The sequence below is a fragment of the Procambarus clarkii genome, chromosome 57 (assembly GCF_040958095.1).
Source record: "Procambarus clarkii isolate CNS0578487 chromosome 57, FALCON_Pclarkii_2.0, whole genome shotgun sequence".
NCBI classification, from domain to species: Eukaryota; Metazoa; Arthropoda; class Malacostraca; order Decapoda; family Cambaridae; genus Procambarus; species Procambarus clarkii.
Genome location: NC_091206.1, coordinates 11,605,143 through 11,618,547, shown reverse-complemented (window position 1 = coordinate 11,618,547; position 13,405 = coordinate 11,605,143). Strand labels below are relative to the sequence as shown.

General features: G+C 43.3%; 1 protein-coding gene across 1 annotated transcript in view; it reads right to left on the bottom strand.

Moving 5' to 3' along the window:
- Positions 1-13,211: 13,211 nt before the first annotated feature.
- The window catches only part of LOC138353324 (semenogelin-2-like), a 1,356-nt gene continuing 1,162 nt past the window's right edge, over positions 13,212-13,405 (bottom strand). The window contains exon 1 of the mRNA XM_069306202.1: positions 13,212-13,405. This exon is cut by the window's right edge and continues 1,162 nt beyond it. Within this exon, the coding sequence (XP_069162303.1) occupies positions 13,212-13,405 (194 nt within the window).

The following is a 13,405-nucleotide window of genomic DNA, read 5'->3' as shown; positions in this document are numbered from 1 at the left end:
TTACAATATTACGATCTGCATATTAAGAAAGCTCTTAAGTGCCATGCATTTGTCTTCGTGAATGAGATAAACTCGTTAGTTAACTGGAAGATACGTCTCAGTCACAGTTATACGAATTAATTCTCACTTATACGAATTGAAGATATTAAGAGAATGCTATCAACAATTTTAATTAGAATTAAAAAAAAGGATAATAAAGTTATTAAATAAATAAGAATAAGATCTCCATTACATATATATGTAAACAATTGATCGGGAATTAACAGTGTTTTGTTTTTTTTGTTTTTTTGAGATATATACAAGAGTTGTTACATTCTTGTACGAGTGTTATTATCACTCGGAGATAACAATCGAGCTGGATCAATGAGCAGTTGAATAGGGTCAGCTACATATTGTAACCGACCCCAAACATAGTCCAAACATACACATATGACTTGAAGAAATGCAAGGCCTGATTTGACTGTGACTACACACAGTCAATTTAACTACACGTAGTGTAGTGTAGTGTAGTGTAGTGTAGTGTAGTGTAGTGTAGTGTCCCATATGACTTGTCTGTGTTCGGACTCCATTAGTAAGAACCATATCTACGTCTGTGTCTTAACACCACAGCTAAGCCAGGAGGTCTGGTAGGTAAAACATGTTTATTAATTGTGTAGATGTGTTGTTTATATATTTATTATTCCTGATTTTTATTAATAATGTGTTTTGCATGTATTTTATATGTACTAAATATGTATATGAACATATGTGCAGTTTTCTTGTATTTCAGCTATGTGTTGTCAAATAATTTATTATGATTTCCCAGAATTTAATCCGAATTCCAGTCATTACGTTAATTTTATGTTTTTGGAAATAAAATTAACGCATTGTAACTTACCGAATGAATGGATGACGGAGGGGGAGGGGGGGAAGGGGTTAACATTTATAGTATTTGTATAATTGTTTATGGTTTAAAACTTTTATTTACGAACTTGTTCAAACACAACAGAGTGAACGATCTATAATGAGTCGCTACACTTATGAACGTTCGGTTTTTGTTCAGTGTGTTCACTAATCAGTCTCAACCGGATCCTGAGTTATTATGGATAGAAATAGATATAGATACAGAAATTATGTTACAGTTTGTAAACAAAGATTACACTAGTTACACCTCCGGCAACCAGGAGGCCTGGTCGACGACCGGGCCGCGGGGACGCTAAGCCCCGGAAGCACCTCAAGGTAACCTCAAGGTAGGTAGTTCCCTTGGACGTATCTGTTATTTTGTGGGAATATCCATGTAATGAGGGAGGCATTTAATAGACATTTGAGGAGGGAGAGAGGAGAGAAATGGGGGGATGGGGGAGAGAGGACAGAAATGGGGGGATGGGGGAGAGAGGTAGAAAAAAGGTATGTAATGGGGTGAGTAATGGGAAAATAGCATTCAATGAGGTTGGCAAAATAAGAGAAATAATGGATATTTTTTAATTTGAGTTAAAACTAACGTAGACATATGACCAAACCTATCCTACCCTGACCTATCTTAACCTAACCTAAACTAACATAACTAAGTCAGTAATTCATGGAAGCAATGTTTTGAAAATAACAAAAATCACTCTGCCTATTAGTCAAAGCGGGCCTTGCATACTAGGCCGAGAAGTGCGTTCTCGCCATTGGGTACGACATATGTATAGTAGTAGGCATTCATCAGTCTCAGACTATGGAGTCACATATATACATACATATTCAGTATATTTATATATATATATATATATATATATATATATATATATATATATATATATATATATATATATATATATAAATATATATATATATATATATAAATTTTTATGAATAGTGTAGCCAATTTATTGGCTTCCTGACAAATATTAAAACACATGTGAATTATCAGTCAACATATAAATAATGAATAGTTCAAATGGTGATGGACAGTTCTCATTAAATGATGTGTCACCATAAACTAAATTTAACTGTGACATTAAATGAAAAGTCCATAATTACACTTTTTTTTCAAGTGTGGTGCTGACAGATGGTGTTGTTGGCAGGTGGTGCTGACAGGTGGTGCTGACAGGTGGTGTTGACAGGTAGACGTTATTTTGCATCTCCCGGTGTAGACGCATTCATTGTTGTCTCTCGTCGTGTAGACGTAGTCATTGTTGTCTCTCGTCGTGTAGACGTTAGCCATTGTTGTCTCTCGTCGTGTAGACGTAGCCATTGTTGTCTCTCGTCGTGTAGACGTAGCCATTGTTGTCTCTCGTCGTGTAGACGTAGCCATTGTTGTCTCTCGTCGTGTAGACGTAGCCATTGTTGTCTCTCGTCGTGTAGACGTAGCCATTGTTGTCTCTCGTCGTGTAGACGTTAGCCATTGTTGTCTCTCGTCGTGTAGACGTAGCCATTGTTGTCTCTCGTCGTGTAGACGTTAGCCATTGTTGTCTCTCGTCGTGTAGACGTAGCCATTGTTGTCTCTCGTCGTGTAGACGTAGCCATTGTTGTCTCTCGTCGTGTAGACGTAGCCATTGTTGTCTCTCGTCGTGTAGACGTAGCCATTGTTGTCTCTCGTCGTGTAGACGCATTCATTGTTGTCTCTCGTCGTGTAGACGCATTCATTGTTGTCTCTCGTCGTGTAGACGTAGCCATTGTTGTCTCTCGTCGTGTAGACGCATTCATTGTTGTCTCTCGTCGTGTAGACGCATTCATTGTTGTCTCTCGTCGTGTAGACGCATTCATTGTTGTCTCTCGTCGTGTAGACGCATTCATTGTTGTCTCTCGTCGTGTAGACGCAACTATTGTTGCCTTTTATCGACATATTTCATGCCTTGCGGTAGCTCCAACTATCCGCTAGTACGCGTAGCGTTTCGGGCAAGTCCTTAATCCTAATTTTCACACACATCCCAAGGAAGCAGCTATCTCCCATGTACATATTTATTGCTAGCTGAACAGGAGCATCAGGGTGAAAGAAACTCTGTTCATTTATTTCCCCCGGGATCGAACGTGGACCTTTAGGACTACGATCCCTGAACGCTGTCCACTTAGCCGTCAGGAAATCTTATTATTTGCCGAACTGCAAATAATGAAATATGTTAATTACAGCTTAACAAACTTAACACATATTAAATAATCTACAAGTGGAAGCTCCAACTGGCACATTGTTGGTTATAGGTGATAGGTTGTAGATGGTAGGTTGTTGGTGGTTAGGATGTTGATGGTAGGTTGTTGGGGGTAAGTTGCAGGTGGTAGGTTGCTGGAGCTAATAGTTAATGGTAAGTTGTTGGTTAAGGGAGGCAAGTTGTTGTTGGTAGGTGGGGAAATGTCTCACAAGTGTCTGTAATGTGTGCCTCTGTTGTGCGGATGTATATGTGAGCCTCTTGTTCTATGTGAATGTATATTTGGCCTCATTTCACGTATCAGCAGTGTCGAGTTAGTTGAACTGTGTGTTCATATAATTATGCCTCATGGTATTACATATTCTGAGACACCAAGAGATGCATTGTGTGTGAGAAAGAGTGTGAGAGTGTGTGTGTGTGTGTGTGTGTGTGTGAGAGAGAGAGAGAGAGAGAGAGAGAGAGAGAGAGAGAGAGAGAGAGAGAGAGAGAGGAAGACCACATTGATCGGTAGGCAGTAGAGCCAAATTAGTCAGCTCATTTTGGTCGCTAGCTATGATAACCAACAATGGGTATAGCCATATCGCCTTGCCTAAAAAAAATACAAAAATTCTGCTAACAAAATATGACATCTAAAGCTAAATGTTTCTTGCATGGATGCTTATTGTCCTCGCTAAAAACATAACTCCATTTCATGCAGCTAAACCACTATGTTATGAAATTGCGAAATTGCTTTTCATTCGAGTATTTTTCCTCTCAGTGTTCCATTGTGTGTGTGTGTGTGTGTGTGTGTGTGTGTGTGTGTGTGTGTGTGTGTGTGTGTGTGTGTGTGTGTGTGTGTGTGTGTGTGTGTGTTTTAGGGACGAGCAAAAAGAAATTGTTTCATTTTCAATGCAATTCACAGAGAATTCTTTTGCAGATCTAAAAAGTGGTCGCTACTATTATCTGGAGTCATTGTCATTGCACAGCATTTCTGATTCAAATGTTTTGCCAGGAAAAGGTTGACCTTTCTTTTCTAAGGTCTCATTGTCCTCAGCTTCACGTTGCCATACCTATGTTGTGTTTCCCTCGAGCATCAACCAATAAACGACTCGTGCAACATGGAAACGATTGCGAGATTTTTTGCGAAGTCGGTATAGGGATTCCTCCCCCACACCCTGGCACATCAATCCCACCCTTCACTCCCCCTTTCCCTCTCTCCCTTCTACTCTCTTTCCCACATTTCATTTTCCCTTCCTCCTTGCATTCTTTATTGCCTCACGCTCTTCTTTTTCCCCCTCCTTCATTCAATCCTTCTCTCCTCCCTCCCTTTCTTCATCTATCCCTTATTTTCTTCCTCCATCCCTTATTTTCTCTATCCCTTATTTTCTCCCTCCATCCCTTATTTTCTCTCTCCATCCTTTATTTCCCCCTCCTTCTCTCTCTTCCTCCTTCCCTCTATCTCTTTCTCCTTACCTCCTTCTTTTCCTTCCTTCCCTACCCCTCTCTCTCCCTCCCTCCCTCCCTCCCTCACGCATCATCCCTCACTCCAGTATCTCTCTGTCACCCCTATAGCTCTCCCCAGCGTCCTCAACTCCCTCAATCTCACTCTAAGGGGCGTCAGTGTTTGAGTCATGGTGGAGACGAATGAAGATTGATGGACTCTGGTAACAGGGAGACGTCTCGGCCAAAATATAGTGAGATGTGAAACCTTTTCTTCCCTTATCTCCTAGAAGCTGCTAAGAACTTATTTCATCGCTATATGCTTGTCTATAATCGCTATAATACAACATTAACAAGCAGCATATAATGAATCATTGTTGCTATATAGGAAGAAATGCATGTTTACATAAACATTGGCAGACACTACTCGTGCGCAGTTACGAGGGAATTATCAGGGGGAAAGCGCCAAGCCATTACGACTATATAGCACTTGAAAGGGGTCAGGATAAGGATTTGGGATGGGACTAATGGGGAGGGGGAGGAATGGTGCCCAACCACTTGGACGGTCGGGGATTGAACGCCGACCTGCATGAAGCGAGACCGTCACTCTACCGACCAGCCCAAGTGATTGGGCAAGCTCAGCTTAGCGCGCAGTTACCAGCTAAGCTGACCTGAGGAGCATGAACTTTGAGTTAAAGAATTGAGCTCCACGTCTCTCAGCAAGAGGATCAAACAACGTTGACGTGATCACGACGTTCATAATATAAGATAATCGAAGACGTAGACAAGGACATGTGAACGGCATTAACAAGCGAGTATTCAAAAGTGATTACTGCGATAATTGATACTATTTATTTCATTTAGGTTATAGGGAATTCTGAGAAGTGTTAAGCCAGTATGATTGTGTAATACTTGGAAGGGGGGTATAATAACATGGAGCTTGGATTGGACGGAGGGAAGAAATATTAGCAAGCCATTTGGACCATAGGAAATCGAACGCTGGCCTGCAATAAACGAAGCTGTAGCTATATCTACTAGTCCAAGGAATTAAGTTTTTCTAAATCAGAATCCAGGCTAGTGGATGCTATCTTGAGATGATTTCTGGGAGATTTTCTGGAGGCAAGTTGCAGTACGTCACTTGAGTGCGAATCTTTGAATGGTACCCAACTTCTTAATGAATTTAAGTTTATGGAAAAGGTTGTTTGCACGCGTAGATAATTGAAAAGAATAATGTCAATTTTTGGTATAGTCTACAAAGTTTGGATAAATCGCAGCTGCGAAAATGTATTTCTGGTAAAAGTCCAACACTGAGACACCGTCTGCATGAAATTTTGATTTCATAAGTTCACTTCTTCCGAGTTCCAGTGAGTTCGGCTTTGATTTTTTTCGGGAACTTTGTCAACTCCCAAATCAAAAGGATTGACAAACATCTGGAAATCAGCCTCGTGTGAACAAATATTGGCAAGCTTTGTAAAACTTATGTATATATGATTTATATTGTATTTTCATAAATAAAGATAACAAAAATTCGTAAGAGCTGACGTATAAAGGCGATATAAACTGAGGTATCAGAGGGTATATTTTTTACTAGGGTACTCGAGCCAGGCAATAGCACTTGCATTTCACTAATTTTCATGAATTAACAAGCAAGCTGGGCGGTACCTATTTTCCAAGTACGAGATATCCTATTCTTACTGAAGACACATGCTTCTTTGATATCATACGAGGTTTATTCTTTATTCTTAATTGACGTTAATTTTAACATAAGTACTTAACCACAATTGATTATTCCTACTAATTCTTTAACACATGAATTATTATCCTAGATGACTCAACACAGGGTTCCTGTAGCGCTGCTGTATTCTACATTATGAGTTCACATCACTCACAGGGGATGACCCTCCCTGAATGTCTGGCAGTGTCTGGGATGCTCCCGGACGCAGGTTCGAATCCTCGTCACGGCCCTTGTGGATTTGTTCACCCTCCCTAGCCAGTCAGGTCAACTACCAACTACCACTTTCTATAAGAGGCGTATCCTCCCTTCTAGTGAACATTTCATGTTAGATCTATGGTTTTACTATATTAACAGTTCTACTGTTACTCTCTGTCTCTGTCTCTCTGTCTCTCTCTCTCTCTCTCTCTCTCTCTCTCTCTCTCTCTCTCTCTCTCTCTCTCTCTCTCTCTCTCTCTCTCTCTTCTTTTTCGACCCTTATTTTGTTGATTTTTTCTCATCCTCGTCTCATCTCGTCTTCTGTCTGTTTCAGCTTCTTTCATTTGCTTTTCCCAGAGCATTTGTAGTGCAGGAGTTCCCTTGACCATCCTCGTGGAGCGCTATCTTCTGCCACTCCCCAGGGAGGAGGCAACAGGGGTCCAGTAAGGTGGTACAAATGCCCAACACTTGTTTTGCTGGAGGAGGTGGAGGCCGGGGAACCTCAAGATTAAAGAGGGTCAATCTGTTTCACCTTGTCTCCTGGACTCTTAGGATTACAAGTGCATTTACCCGATGAATACGTGACAGTGCGAGTGGGTATATATGTGGGTTAAAACAAACGTAGGAAATGGGTGTAATAAACATATCATGGCGAGGTGTAAGAGGTTTAGGGTACACCGGGGAAGGTCCAGGCTACACCAGGGCAGGTCCAGGCTACACCAGGGGCAGGTCCAGGCTACACCAGGGGGCAGGTCCTGGCTACACCAGGGCAGGTCCAGGCTACACCAGGGCAGGTCCAGGCTACACCAGGGGGCAGGTCCAGGCTACACCAGGGGAGGCCCAGGCTACACCAGAGGAGGTCCAGGCTACACCAGGGCAGGTCCAGGCTACACCAGGGCAGGTCCAGGCTACACCAGGGGAAGGTCCAGGCTACACCAGGGGGCAGGTCCAGGCTACACCAGGGGAGGTCCAGGCTACACCAGGGGAAGGTCCAGGCTACACCAGGGGGCAGGTCCAGGCTACACCAGGGGGCAGGTCCAGGCTACACCAGGGGGCAGGTCCAGGCTACACCAGGGGGCAGGTCCAGGCTACACCAGGGGGCAGGTCCAGGCTACACCAGGGGTAAGGTCCAGGCTACACCAGGGTAGGTCCAGGCTACACCAGGGGAAGGTCCAGGCTACACCAGGGGCAGGTCCAGGCTACACCAGGGGAAGGTCCAGGCTACACCAGGGGGCAGGTCCAGGCTACACCAGGGGAGGTCCTGGCTACACCAGGGGGGAAAAAAGCCTGCAGAAGCTACCTAGTCCCCCGCACGCATAGTTTACTTTCCAACATGGAAAGTCAATTCACTCGTCCCCACTTTGTCGTTTTCTTTGCATTTATTCTTTTTATCTTCCTTCGTGGCGTAACTTAGAAAAATAAACTCCACGTTATTTTCGCGATGAAGGAATATTTTATATAAGAGAGTGATTGCATTTAAATAGCATTAAGCCATTAGTTCCTTATGGCGTTATCAATATAAACCGAAAACTTCTTGATTATATATTTTTTTACCAGAGAGTAAATTTTTTTTTTGGGGGGAGAGGGGGTTAGTCCTGAACTTAATGACGTCACTGAATGTTGCCATACGCTATTTTTATATACCCTCACGTGTCCACACGCCACGATGGAGATGATGCAAAGTGATGGGATTTCTACGTCACTTCTTCCTTGCCATATCCGAGTGACAGCTCCTGGCATCTGTCACTCAGCGTCGTCTATGTCTCCGTGTCGCTGCGAACGTCGGAAACTGTGGATGACGTCACGTGAAAAGCTTGGTGCCAGTGCTCGGCATTTCATCAACTTGTGGCTGTCGCTGGTAAGTCATCTTTAATGTGTCGGGCAGGTGCTGGACCAGCATGGGAGGGGGGGGGGGGGGTAAGGGAGGCAGGACGAATGGAGGGGGGGACAGGATAAGTGTGGGGAGGGGGGGTCAGGATGAGTGGGGGGACTGGATGAGTGAGGGGGCGCAGGATGAGTGGAAACAGGTCGAGTAGGAAGGAAGGGAAGTGAAGGTAGAATGACAGGACGAATGGGAGGCAAGACAAGGAGGGAGGGAAGGAAGACATAGAAAATGAAGGAGCGAATGATATCAAACGAGGGAAGAGTGAGGTACAGGAGGAGGAGGAGCAGGAATGAAGGGAATGATAAAAAGAGGGAGAGGGACGAATGGAGTGGGAAAAAGTGCGGAGGGAGAGAGAGAGAGAGAAATCCACGATAAAGCAGTTTACTAATTATATTCTTATGATATTAGGGAAAACTAAAATCCAGTGTGGAGCTCACGCACACGCGTATACACCCTCCGAGATGATTTGGACAAACTCAAAGCATGTTCTATCAAGTGTCTGCTAGAGTTTAACTCAGTCACGTGCAGTGCAATGAAGCTAGGTGTCGGGAACCAAAGGCCGGGCATAGGCACTAAATTAGGAAAGAATCCTCTGCATTCGTACAGAGAAAAAATACATGGAGGCTGCTATCACACAGACCCTAGTTCACGAAGCCCATTTCAACCGCGTATTCCCGTTGCATATGCAAAGTTGGGCAATATAAGAACTATCTTTAGAAATCTGAATAAGGAGCCTTATAAATCTCTTACCTCTGACCAGTTCAGGAATATGTGTCGTCAGCGAGGCGCCTAGATCTCCTTAATCGTGAAATGAAGCTGGAGAAAGTTCAGAAGAATGTCACCAGAATTTTTAGGAGCTGCCATGTATGAGTTGCGAGGAAAGACTAAAGTATTTATACCTGAGATCACTGAAAGAATAAGAAATAAAGGGGGAGACATGATTGCCAAATATGTCTGATGGGATTAGATAGGGTCGACAATGACAGCATATGGACGGTCCACGAACAAAGGGAAACGTTATGAAACAAGGTAACCGAGAGAGTGACATTGGAAATATTTGCTGTCAGAATAGTAAATAAATATATTTGTGTCAGAATAGTAAATAAATGAATTACGCTAAGAACTAAAATGGTGGAAGCATACTCCATACACACCTTCAAAGTTAGGCATGACTAAAGTTTAGAAAGGTTGGGGAGCCTGTATTCCACTGGGTTGAAAACAGCCCCTGCTCTTGTGCCAGTTAAGTGGGCTCACCATAGCCCGTGCTACTTAGAACCTTTTGTTCCTAGTAGCTAAATCTAAAACAAGAACATACTCGATTGAAAGTTAAAAAAAAAAAGACCCGACAACTGAAGCTTAACAACTCACAACTAGGTTATCTTGAGGTTATCTTGAGATGATTTTGGGGCTTAGCGTCCCCGCGGCCCTGTCCTCGACCAGGGCTCCTTTTTGTTACTCACCCGACAGGAAGCAGCCCGTAGCAGCTGTCTAACTCCCAGGTACGTATTTACTACTAGGTACCCGCCAAACACACACCGAAACTACGACGTTGGTACAACGTTCGAACAAGTTTTAACACCTCCTAACCAGTTATAATAACCAATATAGCAAGTTGTCACAACGTTCTAATACGTCATAAACACGTTAAGCCAAGATGTAACAACTATATTACAAGTTGTAACAAGCGGAAAATAGAGACAGTTTCGTTTTGTGTTTCCAGGGTAACAGCGGCATCAGGGTGAAAGAAACATTTTGCCCATTTGTCTCCGCCTCCACCGGGGATCGAGCCCGGAACCTCAGGACTACGAATCTGAAACGCTGTCCACTCAGCTGTCAGGTGCCGGGGAATACAGCTTGCTGAGTGTATGAATATCCGCCTCAGTTCTGGTCCTTTCTCGCCAAGAAGAGATCTCATTTATCTCACACACAGAAATCACAATAGCATGATGAATAGGCATCTCGGATGTAGGTTCGAATCCTCGTCACGGCCCTTGTGGATTTGTTCATCTCATTTATCGGTTGAGACTGATAGGCATGAGTGGCCCCGCGGCCATGAAGATTTCCGATGGAATAAAACATGAAGCAAGTTCCGAGAACCAGTCACAAAGGGTTGGCTTATCGATGAAGAATTTATTGTCCAGTTTCGCAAAGTCCGAGGTAAGCTCTTTTTTTTTTTTTAGTATATGTGTGGTTTTCATACATTTTGTTCAATATGTATTCACAAGGAGTAAAAGAAAATGGTTTAATTGGAAGAATTTTTTTTATTATTATTATTTTCTATCACAGACGTGGCCACACATTAACAATGCTAACCAGCAAATATACATTTTCTTCTGTCCTCCATGGACAGGGTTAGGGATGTGTTAAACATATAGTTCAAGGGTTTATTGAACAATTGGAAGAATTGAAAGCTAAAGGCAAGCAAAAAAAGCAGTGGAAAACGCTACAGGAGGCACAGTAGTGTTCTGCAAGCAAATGTACCATCTCTCATCTCTAACAGCAGTTAGTTCTACTACCTAACAATTCTACCAGCGAACAGTTCAACCAGCAAACAATTCTACCAGCGAACAATTCTACCAACGAACCAGCATTCTACCAGTAGAATAATTCTACTAGCTAGTAAATCTACCAACAAATAGGCCTACTTAATAAGATTAGTGTGTTATGGTAAGGTAGACAGCAATGAGAAGAGAGCAGCAACAGATAGTGCACGAAGTAACTTCATCTCCAGCTGGAAAAGACGTGATAACATATTTTCAGTTTGAGAATGGAAAGAAGGAATGATGCAATCATACAAACGATATCCACCCAAAGAAAAGACAGAAGAACAAAAAAGGACAGAGTATGATGAAACGAAATGTGAAGGGACGACGACGTTGTGAATGACACAATCGACTTGAGAATGGTCCAGGACGGACCGAAACGTCGTCGTCCCTTCACCTTCTAGTGTGTGATCTGGTCAACATTCTTCAGCCACGTTATTGTGACTCATCGCCTGCTCAAGTTGCATATAATATGGAGGACGGAAGAAATAGAGTATTTGGCATTTCAAAAAAACGTTAGAACAGAGAAAACTGTAAACGTTTTGTCCGATGCGAAGCATCTCCCTTATATCCACTATATCCCCTATATCCACACTCGCTCATATATGTCTAACCTACTCTTGAAACAATCCAACGATCCGACGCCTGTAAAGATACTCGGTAACCAGATCCATAAATAAACTACTTCAAGACAGGGCTGGAAATATAAGTAAATAACCCACGCTACAGTAACGAAGATAATATGACACAGAAAGGAATAAACGGAGTACAGATTGGACGGACAACAAAAATAATGAAATACAGCAAGATGGAAGTAACACTATATCGAGATCAGGGAAAGTTACGACGAAGGGCGGCAGACACATTAACAGATTTATGACCAAGAGGGAAAATAAGCAGAGGTAAAGAGGGAGAGAGAAAATAGACCAAGACCCCAGGCGAGGAGAAAATGAAGAGGTGGAGAGCGGCCGACATCCCAAATGCTGGGAGAGGGAGCTGGGAAGAGGAAGGAAGGATGGATGTTGGTTGGGAAAGAGGAGAGAAGGAGGGGGGGGGGGGGGGAGCGGAATCTAAACTAAAGGTGTCTCAGCTAAGGTCACACTTTTTTCCCACAGTTTCCTGCCGAGTTTCACGATCTTTTAACCTTTTCCTACTCGTCAATACCTCCTGGTCGTGGTTGTCACAGACGTTGTCATGGCGGCCTTTGAGCAGGGGCCCGGGGTAAAGGTTCGGGGGGCATGAGGGGCCCGGAGTAAAGGTCTGGAGGCAGGAGGGGCCCAGGCTAAAGGTCCGGGGACATGAAGGGGTCCGGGCTAAAGGTCCGGGGGCATGAAGGGGCCCGGGGAAAAGGTCCGGGGGCATGAGGGGCTCTTTCGTCCCGCCTCTCAACTGGTGTAAAGGTTTCAGAGTGTGGGCGTGTGTGTATTTACGATTTGAACCTGAAATATTTTTCTATGCTACATATATTTCTAATACACGCGCGCACACATCCCCAGGAAGCAGCTCATATCAGCTGTCTAACAGGTGCATCAGGGTGAAAGAAACTCAGTCCATTTGTTTCTGCATCGGTCGGAAATCGAACCCAGGACCCTTAGGACTACGACTCCTTAGTGCTGTCCACTCAGTCACGAGGCCACCACTTTTGGCTCATTGTGTGTATGTGTGTGTGTGTGTGTGTGCGTGTGTGCGTGTGCGTGTGTGTGTGTGTGTGTGTGAGCTATGCACAGTATTACTGTCAGCTCGATATTAAGTCACAACCATATTATTTAACAGTAATATTTTCACAATACCATTATATCGCAACAATATTATGACAAAGAATGGTAATATTTTGCACCAGTATTATATTGCACCAATATTGCACCAGTATCATATTGTGCCAATATTAGTTCGCAATATTTATCTTTTACAGCAGCAAAAATATATTCCAACAATTCTTTATTTCATCTGCCATATATACATTGCAGCAATATTATACCATTTCAATGGAATAATTGTAATATTACAGTAATATTATATTGAAGCAAGCAAGGCTTCTCCATCATCTGGGAATATTGTAGGTAACCCCCGCTAAGGCAGTCAAGGGATTACTTGCGATTGACTGATTACAGATCCGGACTCGGTGGCGGAGGCCCTGGTCTTAGTATGTGTGTCTGTGTGCTGGCAATAACATTAGAGGCAGTGATGATGCTCCAGGTGGGTGTTTGTGCGTCACTTTGTTGTTTGTGCTGGATCTGTATGCTTGTGCTGGACCTCTGTGTTTGTGCTGGATCTCTGTGTTTGTGCTGGACCTGTATGTTTGTGCTGGACCTCTGTGTTTGTGCTGGATCTCAGTGTTTGTGCTGGACCTGTATGTTTGTGTTGGACCTCTGTGTTTGTGCTGGATCTCTGTGTTTGTGCTGGACCTGTATGTTTGTGCTGGACCTCTGTGTTTGTGCTGGATCTCTGTGTTTGTGCTGGATCTCTGTGTTTGTGCTGGACCTGTATGTTTGTGCTGGACCTCTGTGTTTGTGCTGGATCTCAG